General features: G+C 47.4%; 2 protein-coding genes across 2 annotated transcripts; both read left to right on the top strand.

Annotated features, from left to right (window-relative positions):
* The first annotated feature begins 1,709 nt into the window (after positions 1–1,709).
* Positions 1,710–3,367, top strand: LOC124654598 (protein STAY-GREEN, chloroplastic-like). The gene is made up of 3 exons (XM_047193594.1): positions 1,710–2,357; positions 2,451–2,798; positions 3,002–3,367. Exons 1-3 carry the CDS (start codon positions 2,229–2,231, stop codon positions 3,365–3,367), a joined length of 843 nt encoding a protein of 280 aa, XP_047049550.1. The 5' UTR covers positions 1,710–2,228.
* A 6,281-nt stretch (positions 3,368–9,648) lies between these two features.
* On the top strand, positions 9,649–10,884 carry LOC124657376 (putative F-box protein At2g02030). The gene has a single exon (XM_047195939.1). The coding sequence runs from the start codon at positions 9,649–9,651 to the stop codon at positions 10,882–10,884; it is 1,236 nt and encodes a 411-aa protein (XP_047051895.1).
* Positions 10,885–13,499: the final 2,615 nt, after the last annotated feature.

Below are 13,499 nucleotides of genomic sequence, written 5' to 3'. Positions count from 1 at the left end.
CTTGGGGATTATCAAGCACCTCGCAGAATTTATCAAGCTTTGGACCTTGCTTCGCGACATCCACCTCAACGAGGGCTTGACCTATGACATCACTCATCCGTTGATGACTTTGGGTGAATACTCCTCCAAGTCGGCCTAAAACATCTAGCTCGTTGGAGCAGAATCCACTCGCACGAGCCCTTGTGTGCCGGAAAATTGGACGCCCCTAAGTGCAAGCTCTTTGCTTGTTTACTACCCAAAACAATGTGTGGATAGCTGGCATGCTTGAGAGAAGAGGATGTCCGAGCTGCGCCCTTTGCCAACTTTGGAAGCAAGCACCCGAGAGCACGACACTTTTTTTTTCAAATGCTACCATTCCAATTGGTTTTGGGAGAGCACTTAGTCTTGGTTTCAAGCACCCGAGATTAACACCAGGCAAGGTGGGCCTAAACGCAATGCAAGAGTGCCGGTTTACTCCCTTATTATCGGAGTCGGCCAACGACTCAAAATTCTTTATTAATTATTGAGATTAGGCAAAACTTTTGTTTCTGATTTTGAAAAAAAAAACTACCAAACTCCCTAGCAACACGAGACCAAGCATCACCCAGATGTGATTGGAGCCGTAGAACTTTTATTTGAGATAACACCACCATGCATGACTAGCGGAGCGAGCGAGAACGTATCCGATGAAACGATAGAATTTATGCACCTGCTGCACCCCTAGAAAGTGGTCCCTTGGATTGAAATAGAGGGACTTGATCCTGTTAGGAGGTGGGCTGGCGGTACATTTTACAAATTGGACCTTTTAGACCCACTAAATTTAGCGAATAAGGGAAAGCTTCTTAGATCTTCCACGAACGCGAGCCAGATTAAGAAATTTCCTTTCGTTTGCTACCTATCCTATACCAATCGAGATATGTCTCCCTTCAACCGCACGAACTGAGTTGTTCAAGCTACAACTTCTCATCTGATTTTGGTGGATTCTATTTTCTTAAGCTCCCAAATTTTTTGGCCCGCTGGTCTGGGTGATTTGGAATCTAGGCACCAGTGCTTCATTGTCGGTGAGAGAGAGAGATAGGTAAAGTATAAGGGGGGAGGCGATTCCCAATTTTCTTAACCCTAGCTTGTGTGGTGTTCCAGGAGGAGCTTCATCCATGGCCGGTGAGAGAGAGAGATAGAGAGGTACATGAGATAAAGAGCAAGAGACAAATTGTGTTCGGCGAGGATGATTTGTTGTAATCTGAGACACTAGAAGGTCCCTTGTAGAAATGTGTCAGCAGGCGACCAGCTCGATGGATCATGTCCCTTACTTTTAAATCTAACAGCTCAAGTGGCACGGGTTCAGCTGGTGCACCAGTAGGTCAGTTTCACAGGATACGTCGATAACCTAGCCAAAGAGATCTTACTAAACTACTCTGGTAAAAATATTGAACAATAAAATCCACAATATCTAGCTAAATTACCTGTTTTCCTAATGCCAGATGTGGCTGACACATGGGTACCACCGCAAAAGAGTATCTAGTGTTCTAACCCGAGGTAAACCATGGTTAACTGAAGCGTGTGTCAAGCACCAACAAGGAGGCGCCACCTGCCATAACAAGAAAAACACACATGCGTTCTTCCACGCTGGCGCAAACGTGGACGTGCCAAAATCATGGGAGATGGACGGATCCCGTTAGTTTCTCCCCGCTCCCAGTCCCCGACACGCCATCGCTTGCCGCTTTTTCCTCCGCTCCGGTCCGATGAAACGCCGAGGACAAGAGAGACGGAGAGCATCCAGAGCTTCTTCTTCGTTTGCCGGCTCCCACACACAACCGCGACGTTTCCCGAGCCCTCACTCCACCACCACCACCTACTGTCGCTTCCTTGACCCTAACCGCCCTCCTATAACTCCCCAAAACCTGCTGCCCCATCCAATCAGTAGCCACTTGGGGAACAAACGACGAATCCAATTGAGCTCTCCCTTTTGCCAGTGCCGCACGCACACGCGATTCCACCGATCGATCTACCGCTCTCTCCTGCAGTCTTGGGGCTACTGGATCGATCTGGTCGTTGCTTAATTTCTTCCGGTTGAGGCGTGCAAGCTACACCGTGCCCTTTGCTCCACGCCGGTTAACTAGCCGGCGACCCTGCGCGATCGAGCCCATCCTACCTAGTTCATAGGGTTCCTTTCTTGGCATCTGGTTCAGCTCCTACTTTTGGTTAGCCTCCGAGGTGGAAGCAGAGAGCCTGATCCAAGGAGGGCAGACATGGCCACTGCCGCTTCCACCATGTCCCTGCTCCCGCTCTCCCAGCTCAAGCAGCTTCAGCAGCAGCGCCGGCATGGCGGCGCCAGCTCCGTGCTCGTGCTCGGGCGGCGGAAGCGATTCGTCGTGCCGGTAAGAACCATCTGGATAGACAATCTCTTTGGTCTGCTGTTGAGTGACTCGATCGGCTGACGAACTGGATGCTCTGTTTTTTGTGTGACGCAGAGGGCGCGCCTGTTCGGTCCGGCCATCTTCGAGGCGTCGAAGCTCAAGGTGCTGTTCGTGGGGGTGGAGGAGGAGAACTCGAAGCACCCGGGGAAGCTGCCGCGGACCTACACGCTCACCCACAGCGACGTCACGGCGCGCCTCACGCTGGCGGTGTCGCACACCATCCACGCCGCGCAGCTGCAGGGCTGGTACAACAGGCTGCAGCGGGACGAGGTGGTGGCCGAGTGGAAGAAGGTGCAGGGCGCCATGTCGCTGCACGTCCACTGCCACATCTCCGGCGGCCACTTCCTCCTCGACCTCATCGCGCCGCTCCGCTACTACATCTTCCGCAAGGAGCTACCCGTGGTAGGTTACCGACGTTGGACCACAACTCCATGGACGAACGGTGTCTCTCAAAAACATGTTGAGACATGGGCATCCTTTATTGATGCCGTGTCACCATTATTCTGTTCTCGTACGGATTCTCAGATGAAAATGTGCGGAGTTTCATGGAAATACTTGTACAAGTTCTAGTGTTATCCTCTGATGACTCTGCTTCACGTATGCAGGTTCTGAAGGCGTTCGTGCACGGCGACGGCAGCCTGTTCAGCAGCCACCCGGAGCTGGAGGAGGCCACGGTGTGGGTCTACTTCCACTCCAACCTCCCGCGCTTCAACCGCGTCGAGTGCTGGGGCCCGCTCCACGACGCCGCCGCGCCCTACGACGACGAAGTCGCCGTCGACGCGCCGGCCGCCGACCCTACCATGGCCATGACGGCCGCGGATGAGCCGCAGACGATGCCGCCGGCGAGCGAGTGGCCGCGGCGGTGCGCCGGGAAGTGCGAGTGCTGCTTCCCGCCCGAGTGCCTCATCCCCTGGCCGCACGAGCGCGACATGGCGGCGGCCACCGACGCCGGCCAGCCGCCGCCCCAGTGATGTACGCCCTTCGATAGACTAGCCGGATGGTTCAGCTCGCGCAGCCGCGCAGGTACATAAGTACACGGGTCAGCCAACACAGCGCATGCGGTGGCGTCAACAACACCCATCTGCATGCGCTGCGCTATTCTTTAATTGGTAGCTTAATTAGCTCAGCTCTAGCCAATACACACATACTCCTACCTAGGTTAGTTAATTAATTAACGCCATGGATGTGGTGATCTAGTAGCATTGTATACTCCATCTTGTAAATAGAATTATTAGACGATTGGCAAACACATCACTACTAGGTAGCAAGCAAGATCCACCATTTCATTTGTACAATGTTTGGCACTTGGATGTATTTGTGTAGCGAAATAAACCATGTAATTAGCTCGAAATGGTCAACTGTTAACTTATTCAGCCATGTCGCGATCGGAAGGTGCCGAGATCGCTCGGGACTCTGGAGTCGTTCCGAGTTTGGCAACTGTCGGCAGCGTGGTACTCTGAAAGTGTGTTGGTAGCGGTAGCTGTCGGCGATTGCGTGCCGGCTTGGAGAGAGAGTGCTGGCCGGGAACTTTCTCACGAGTAATCGAGTCGAGTTGGTCGATTCAGAATCACTGGGTTAGTGGACCGAGACACGGCTGTTCGAGGTGAACGGTTACTTCAATTTGTTTTGCGTCATCGCTGGGATCTGCAACTTTGTCTTCAGCCAGCCGTGGTTGTTCATGCGTACAAGCTTCGCCAACTTTTCTACCGCCAGAACGTACGGCTTCACCGCTAACCACGTCGTTTCTTTTTCCGGTTTTGCTACGTCTCAGATAACTGAGATTTTCTTAGATCTAAATTATTTATAAAAAAGTGTCTGAGTTGTACTTTTCTGTTAAAAGAGTGCAATTGCACTTTTCTATTAGAAATGTGCAACTAGATCGAGTTACACTTTTCTTTAAACTACAGTTGCATTTTTCTGAGGTGACACACACACACCCTTCTTTTTCTTACCGGAACCAGCATAGCTTTCTAAAAAAGAAGATTTTGAATAGAGGGACTGTTATCACCAGAATTTAACCGGGTCAGAGGTGTGCCGTGATTAAGATGGACTTGGAGAATATACACGGAAAATATACATGAATCGGCCTTGTACAAGAGTTTGGGCTAGTTTGCCCATGTATCTGTAAATATAGTAGGATACGTGTCGGTTAGGATTAAAAGGTAGAATTTGGCTCGTACACGGTTGGGATTATTCCCACGTTAGAAAGTCTACGGATTATAAATATGTATGTAGGGTTATTGAGATAGAGGACGATCACGTTCACAACAAACCAATCTAGGCGCATCGTCACCCCTTGTTTCGAGGGTTTCTTCCGGGTAAGCACCATGCTGCCTAGATCGCATCTCGCGATCTAGGCAGTATCACGTTTATTCGTTGTTCATGCGTTGCTCGTGTTGAAGCCTTGTTGATGGCGAGCAACGTAGTTATCGTAGATGTGTTAGGGTTAGCATTGTTTTACCTTGATATATGCTTTTATCTATGCTATCCCCTAGACGTCTAGCTGCCTTTACACCTATTTTAGGTGTAAGGGCAGCACCTTGCTTGATCCTTGTTTAGTAGATCCGATCCGTTATGATTGCTCCTTGTTCTTCAAGGATTAGTTTGATATCTACATAGTTAGGTCTTGCAAATGGGTTGAAGGATCCAGTAGCACGTAGGGTATAGTTTGCTAGCCCTAGAGAAGATGTTCCGAGAATCAACTCCACGTTGGTTTTTAGGCCTTATCTTGGGCTGGTTTATTATCATCCTGCGTGGCTGCCAGGCTCAATTACGTGTAGGACGTTCCGGTTATGTGGTGAAAACCCTAAATCGTCGTAGGTCGTTTTAACTTAATATTGATCAAGCAGGACCACCATGTTATCGTAGATCTCATACGGATCATGGGTGGATCGGCTCCTTGAGCCGATTCACAGGACAACCTGAGAGCCGATCGAGGCTCGTATTTAATGTTTACGTGTATGCCATGCAGGAAACTAAGCGAAGCAATCCATCACCTTCCTGACCAGGTATAGGTCAGGTGGCACGCCCTTGCACCAGCATCGGACGCGCGTGCCGGAGCATTGCGGGTCGTCGCCCGAGGGACCAGGGCCTACCGCAGTTCTGGGAGCCTCCCGGCTCTACGTGTTGCCCGTCGCTACTCGTCGGTGGGTTTTGGTGGTCAACAGGGACTCCCTTCCCTCCTACTCCTTTTAATTGATTAGAATTTAGTACAACTTTATACTAAATTCGAGTTAACAAAAAAGATTGGAGAGTGTGATATTTTATTGAAGTGAAACATGTGTGAAGCGGGGGTCGGAGACCTTGCTCCACCATCCGTTCATTGAGAAAAATGATGACATAAGAGCAGCCATAGTGTTGCTAAAAGCTAAATATGCCACATAATAAAAATAGCTTTGGTGACAAATGGCTAAGGTTTTGTTTACATACCACACGTGTATTAAAGCTTCTACTTAATACAGTTATATCATTGCATAAAACTTATTACGAAATATATATTACAATAAAACATCTTTATTTATTCACCTCTAGGGCACATATCCAACAACATCACCACCATTCGATCCATGATGCAGCCACCCGAGAGAGACTCGATGGATGCATGCCAACCATGATGTGCCTAGGCCCGTAGACGAGACCTAGCAGCCTTGTCACCACACAGACTCTGCCGGGAACCAGCCACGAAGTCTGCACCGCTCGCCGCCCTCCCTCCCAGATGACGACGGATGCGGCCGCCATCAACCGAGAGGAAACCATCGTCCGCCACCCTCCGTGCTGCTGCAGGGCGTCGCGCTGTTATGCCGCGCGTCCACGCCACGTGTCGAGGGTACTCCTCGGCAATGCCCACCTTTTGGGGCTTAGGGTTGACGGAATCCTGCAAGCTGACACGAGACATCGCATACCAAACAAACGGGGAGAGATATTTACCTAGGTTCGGGGCACTCGATGAGGTAAAACCCTTACTTCATGCTTGCCTGATCTTGATTATTGGAACTATCGGGTTACAATGGGGTAGCCGAATGCTAAGACTAAGATCTCGTTGAGAAGCTAAGATTTCGTATGACCTAGCTCTAGACTTGCGGTGGTTCTGGCTAAGTTGATTGTGTGTCCCTCGGCAGATCCTCTCCTGGCCCTTATATTGTGAGCCAGGTCCCGAGAGTTCCGTCCGGGTTCGACTAAGTTACAAAGAGTTCTACGTTTAGGCTTTTCTTGTTCTTCGTCTTCTTGCCTTGTTCATCAAGTCGTTTTCTTCGGAACCGACATAGCGGCTCACCTTGGTTGATGAATGATATTCATGGGCCCCTGGTTGGGCCGTAGGAGGTAACATATTACGTGTTATCTGAATGATAATGCCCACATCGTAGCCCCCGAGTGATCGGCCGAAGTGAAGCTTCGAGCAGGGACTAAAGTTGTCTTCTGTCGAACATCCATAATCTTCGGAAGACCTTGATCTCTATAAAACTTCAGTTTTATCGGGTGCACGACCAGTGCTCCTGATGGGAGTAGCCCCAGAGTCTAGGCACATATGCTTGCAACCGTGTGTAGACTCAAGTTGTACTACTCGAACGTTTTCAACTGTCGATATGTCATTGCAAGCTATGGCAATCATCCGATATCTTTTGTATATCGGGTCTTCAATACCTTCGGATGAAGTCACGCCAATTGATGATACGTAAGGGATTTGAGTAACATGCCCAGTTTCACTCGATGAATCGATACTGATTAACTGCCAATGGCAAAACAATGTTACTCTACTTCAGAATCAAGTCCCCGGGCACGATTCTGGGTCTTCTGAATCCTTCGAGTCCATGTTTTTATCGGGTGCGCGTCCAGCGCTCCCGATGGGAGTAGCCCCCGAGTCTAGGCACGGATGCTTGCAACCGTGTGTAGACTCAAGTTGAACTACTCGAATGGTATAAACTTCTTCGGATGCTTCACTACGAGTCGATACTTTTGATGACATCAGCGATGACGTGGTTACTGCGGCGGTTCAATTGACAGGACGTGACCTGACGGGTCCACCCCGCTTCTGCGCGGTAAGTTAGGAAATGACTTGTCCTTGCGCATTGACCGTGGTGGAGAAAACGTCCTTTATTATAATGGACACAACGACGCGTGGTGACCTAATCACAGATTTCTCTTGGTAACTTCTCTTTTATAAAGGAGAGGGAAGAAAATTACTTCCACCACTCTTCCCTTTCATAGCTTTTCTTCTTCCTTCAGCTTCTTCTTCAGCTCATCGGTAATGCCCACCTTTTGGGGCTTAGGGTTGACGGAATCCTGCAGGCTAACACGAGACATCGGATACCAAAAAACGGGGAGAGAGATTTACCCAGGTTCAGGGTCCTCGATGAGGTAAAACCCTTACTTCCTGTGATCTTGATTATTGGAACTATCGGGTTACAATGGGGTAGCCGAAGGCTAAGACTAAGATCTCGTCGATAAGCTAAGATTTCGGTGGTTCTAGCTAAGTTGATTGTGTGTCCCTCGGCGAGACCCTCTCCCGGCCTTTATATTGTGAGCCGAGTCCCGAGAGTTCTGTCCGGGTTCGACTAAGTTACAAAGAGTTCTACGTTTAGACTTTCCTTGTTCTTTGCCTTCTTGCCTTGTTCATCAAGTCTCTTTCTTCGAAACCGACATAGCGGCTCACCTTGGTTGATGGATGATCTTCATGGGCGCCTGGTTGGGCTGTAGGAGGTAACATAATATGGGTTACCCGAAGGATAATGCCCATATCACCACGCCCAAACCCTAGATCACCGTCCCGTGCTAGTGAGCGCAAGTGATGGGGCGAGGGAGGCCCCGCCACCAGGGCTTTGCCTAGCCGCACCCTCTGGTGGCAACGAGGTGGGAGGTGGGAAGGGGACGGAGAGGTAGGCGGCGGCTAAGGCTTCCCCTCGATCGCCATACAGGGGGCGATGCGAGGGGTTACGATGCAATATTAGCGATCAATCACATCCGTCGCTCTAGTCTATGATGAGTTTATCACGTATAGACCATAGTTATATTGCGGAACAATATTCAGAAACTACAAATGTAGCTCGGGCTACATGTAAGTCTTATTTTTTGAAAATGACATATGAAAGGACATAGATTTGGTACACATGGGCACCAATGATCTCTTTATTCAATTTTTTTTATTAAGTTTTAAAAAAATTCTGAAAGATGCATGATGTAGCCTGTATCTCACAAACGAGCAAAACTTTATTTGGAAACAATGTGTAGTTTGGGATACACAAAAATAACAAAGTGTATATGTGGGTATAGTGATTTTAAATCTCTAAAAAGGACATACTTTGTCATTTTTGTTTGCTCATAATTGCCTACAAAATATTTGAAATTCAAATTTTGCATGTTAGTGGGATAGATCATCATCTACTTTTAGAATTTTCTTTCATAATTTTTTTAACCTGTAAATATAATTTTTTAAATTTTCTAATATGCCGAGAGCACCTGGTGCTCGGAAGCCAAAATAACTTTTCACATATTAAATTTCAAACAATTATGAAAGATAATCCCGATGTTGATACTGTTGTATTCTATGAACATATAAAATCTCATTTCAAACACCACTGTATTTTGGGCAACACAACAATGATAAAATCTGGTTATTTTGTAGATTTCAAAGTTTGCATTGTTCACTATTTGAGATATCCATTTTTGTTATTTTTACACTATCTATTAGAATATAAGGTAATTCGAGTTGAGTATTTGCAGTTTTTTAAAAATTTCAGTTTTTTTTTAGAAAATAAAATGCCATATTCAAAATTTTGAAAAGTGGCCTACATGTAGCCCTGGCTACAAAAGCCGCACTCACAAATATTTACGTACGGAGTATTTAGGTTACTCTTATTTATAAGTAAGGAAGGACCAACAAGCTGGGTCCATCCGTCCATGCCAGCAAGTCCATGCGCTAACCAGCACACAAAAATCCTGAAGTCGAACAGAAAACAAACGCCAGCGCATGAGAATATACGGGAACGAAATTATGCTTTACCTCGTATAGTGGCATGAGTCTATTCCAAATTTGAGAGTTTTTTTCTTTTAATATTATATGTATCTAGACATACTTTAGTGTGTTCATTCATGTCATTACGTATCTAGTCAACATCGAAATATATAAAGCATTTTTTAATTTGGAAGGTTTTTTTTACTGGCGCATACATAATGCAGTACCTATCTAAAACCTGTACATAATCTTCGGAGTAGGCATACACAGGCTCAAGCAAAGGAAGCCACGAAGGATTAGAAGATGGATCATCGGCGGCGACGCCCGGAGAAACGCCGCAGGATAATAACGCCTCCTCCGGCTGCCGGCATCGCCCTCCCCGACGACCTGCTTTTCATGGAAGTCTTGGTGCGCCTCCCTGCAAAATGCCTCCTGCGCTTCAAATCTGTCTGCCGCTCCTGGTGCGTCGGCATGGCGGACGCCGGCTTCGTCCGCCGCCACCGTGATTTCTCCCGCGCGAGTTCGCCGTCAATGCTCCTCATCGGGCGCAAGAGTTCCACCGAAGACGAAGAAGAACCCTACGGGGACATCACCTTCTACCGCCTGCGGCTGGGACAGACACCGGGCAAGTCCAAGGTCAAAGCGGAGTTGCTGCTCGAGAAGGCGTGCCCACTGGAAGCGGCGATCTCACCGACGCATTGCGATGGCCTGGTCGCCATCGTAACCGCCACGGATCAGGTGTTTGTGTGCAATCCGGCCACAAATGAGCTCGTCGCGCTGCCGTTCGGCAGCCCGAACGTGGAAAACACAAAGTTTCCATCGGGGGCGATCGGCTTCGACCGGTGGCGAAACCAGTACGTCGTCGCCAGGTACTTCTACCGGCGCCGGTGCTACGACGACGAGTCCGGCGGCAAGCTTGATTACGACATCGGGCACGAGATCTTCACGCTCGGTGGCGAGTCCTGGGAGCTCACCGCGGACCCGCCTCACGCTATCGGCGGCACTCGACCCGTGTACACGGGAGACGCCTTCTACTGGGCGTGCGATGAAGACGAACACCCCCGGCCGAGCTCGCTGCTGCGGTTCAGCCTGCGCCACAGGACGTTCGACATGGTGCCATGTCCTCCTAACTTCGGCTACCACGCTGCCCTCGACCATCTGGCGGAACTAGACGGCAAGCTGTGCTACGTCAACAATGGGGCCTCGTTGACGACCTTTGACGTGTGGCAGCTGGCGGATGACGGCGGGACAGGACCAGCCCAGTGGTCGCTGCGCTGCCGGATCGATCCGGGGGACGACGACGAGTGCTTCGGGAGCTACGGCTTCCTGCCGCTTTGGGCCACCGGGGGCAGGATGCTGGTGATGGTGTCCGACGAGACGCTGTACTGGTGTGACGAGAAGAGCCAAGGTGTGGAGGAAGTGGTGGACCTGGAAGAGGCTCTGGACTTGGAGGAGGGCAATTATGTTCGCCACGTCGTCCCATACAGGGAGAGTCTCGTCTCCATCAGAAACTTCACTGTCGAAGGACATCACTCGTAAGCTCGTAACTAAGTTCAGTCTGCAAGAAAGGTTTGAGTTTTGCACTGATAATCATGAGTAGTCCAAAAACCCTTAACAAGTTCGTTAGTGTGAATATCACCCCTCAAAAAAAGTTCAGTGTGAACAATTAATTAGTCTGGAAATCTTAGCGTCAGGTGTAAAGAGGCATGCATGTACACCAACTCTATGTACAATTTTACTGTGTTGTGGGAAGCAGACTTTTGTTGCAGTAGAGGGTAGTTAGTGCAACAAAATGCCAGCTCGTGCGAATATTTAAAACACATTGCAATGTTTTTATTTCATTGATATAATTTTTTGGTTGCAAAAGTAGGTACTGCAACAGAACGTACGTGTGTGGTAATATTTAAGACATGTTGTCACAATGTTATGTTGTTGCGAAATAGATGTGATATCGTCACAATGTTGATAGGCCCCACATGCCTGGCTTGTTTTATTAATTTTATAATCTGGCATATTGACTAAATAATGAACCTTCATGTTTGAATGGATTTTTTACTATAGTATTATTTTGGCAGCAAGAACGATTGATTTTGTTTGGACCCATGATGGGGAAGGCTGCAACATGAGTCGGTAAAAAATATATTGCAACACAAGTACCTAATCGATCATTCAAAGTTATTACTCCTAACCGTCAAGCTGAAACACGTTTCGTTTCATGTTAGTCAACCCAATTAATACTCCTTCCGTTCATTAATATAAGATGCTAATTGATTCCTCTAATTGTTCGTTTCAGAACACACATAACATGTTATTAAAGAGGATAGTCCACATAAGACAAGAGTACAACATGTCGTACCAGCGCGGTGGAAGCCACCATTATTTTTAAAAATAGTTGACTATCTTCCCCAAATTTAGCACGCATATCCTTCACGTCGAACCCACCAATGAGACTCCATCGAAGACAATGCCATTCCAATGCTTCGAGATCACCCACATCACCAAAATTGTTACGTTCTGGAAGTCTCTTTGCCGTTAATGCCGGGTCTTCGAAGAAAGCCACACAAAGAAGTGACCATTGAGAGGTATCCGATACTCTCATATCGAATTGGCCACGCCTTTCTCCTTCCCGCAAAGAAGACAATGTACTCAGATATGGCCGCAACTCCCATGTTTCTCCCATGCCCAACAAAACACACATCCCTCATCCCCACTATGAGCTTTTCCACCTCCTGCAATCTAGCCCAGATGGTCTCATGAATCGCCGCGACATCGAGGTTCGGACCAACATCACCTATCAAGAGACCTTCTGTAATAAGCGGACCATAAACCCCAAAGCTTTCGAACATGATCGCAATGTCGAGTGCTGTAAATCAAACCTCCTCCAAGAATAGAATGTCCTCTTTATCACCAACAACCGAGCTGGTGGCGACACGGAATAAAACATCGACATCCAGCGGGACTTGTATGTTAAACTCCTACCACAGCTTGCGGATCAAGCTGATGGAGCCAATCCCTTGTCGTTGACCAAGCAGTGCCTCTTCTTTTACCACCGCTTCATACAGGGGAGAAGGATAAAAGAGGAGAAGGCACCCTAATTTGTCGTACCAGGGTGAAATCTTATTTCCCTATTTTTTAAAGAACAAAAATTCAAGAAGAGAAGGTGCCCTCTCGAGCTAGGCCCCGATGTAAGTGTAGTTTGTTCGAGAGGCTCAACAGCCCCATAGCTTAAAACCATTTTCATATTTCTAATAAAAACTGATTGAGAAGGGTTGACCGGTCCAATAGGATTGGGTAGTTGGGTCCCTTGTATTTATTTCCTCCCCCTCCCCTAAAAAAATTCTCCATCTGCTTCAAAATAATTAGTATTTAAAAATAGATATATCTAGACATATTTTTGTGTGTATTTTCACTAATGTAAACCTCTCACATATTTCAGAATTGATTAGATATGGACCGAAATAAGTAGATACAAGTTGTGCGAAAAAGCTAAAAGATCTTAGTAGTGAAAGAAGGGACAAGGAGTTTTGGCTCATGGTGTAGATACACCTATTAGGAAAAATAAAAATAAAATTTATTTTAAAATGTTAATTTTTTTGAATAATATTCAAGGAAAACTGATGATCTAGTCAACAAGAAACGGGCACTTTGAATCTTGACTTTTTGAGGGATCATGCATCTCCCTCTTGGAAAATTGATGATCTAGTCGATCACAAGATGAATACTAGTTTGGATGTTGATGACAAGGCAAAAGCTGAAAACAGTACTGCAGAACATGATTTATCATATAAACCACCCAAGGATGGTTCTGGTATAGACATAATTGTTTTTTTCTTTCAAATTGGAAAAGCATGTGTATGCTTGCAGTGCTCCATTTGATGTTTAGCAAGTGTCGTTGTTACTTGTTAGTTAACTAATTCATTTATTTGTGCAGTGTATCTTGTTCTAGTGGATAAATGAGATGAACTGTTTAGCAGTGATGGTTCTTTTACTTGTATTATTACAGCTAGATGGATGCCAACTATTGTTGGGGACCCTGGCTGCAAACTAAACCCTGTTGGGTGATGATGTTTGAATAAGCTTGATGGTTTGGAAGGTTTGGGGATTGAGTTAGCCTTTGCAGTAATGAACTGCTGGCCTAGGTGGCTCTCCCTTTT

Source organism: Lolium rigidum, chromosome 5, assembly GCF_022539505.1.
Source record: "Lolium rigidum isolate FL_2022 chromosome 5, APGP_CSIRO_Lrig_0.1, whole genome shotgun sequence".
Classification (NCBI taxonomy): domain Eukaryota; kingdom Viridiplantae; phylum Streptophyta; class Magnoliopsida; order Poales; family Poaceae; genus Lolium; species Lolium rigidum.
Note: the sequence above shows the minus strand (reverse complement) of the source record. Positions and strands in the feature narration are given on the sequence as shown.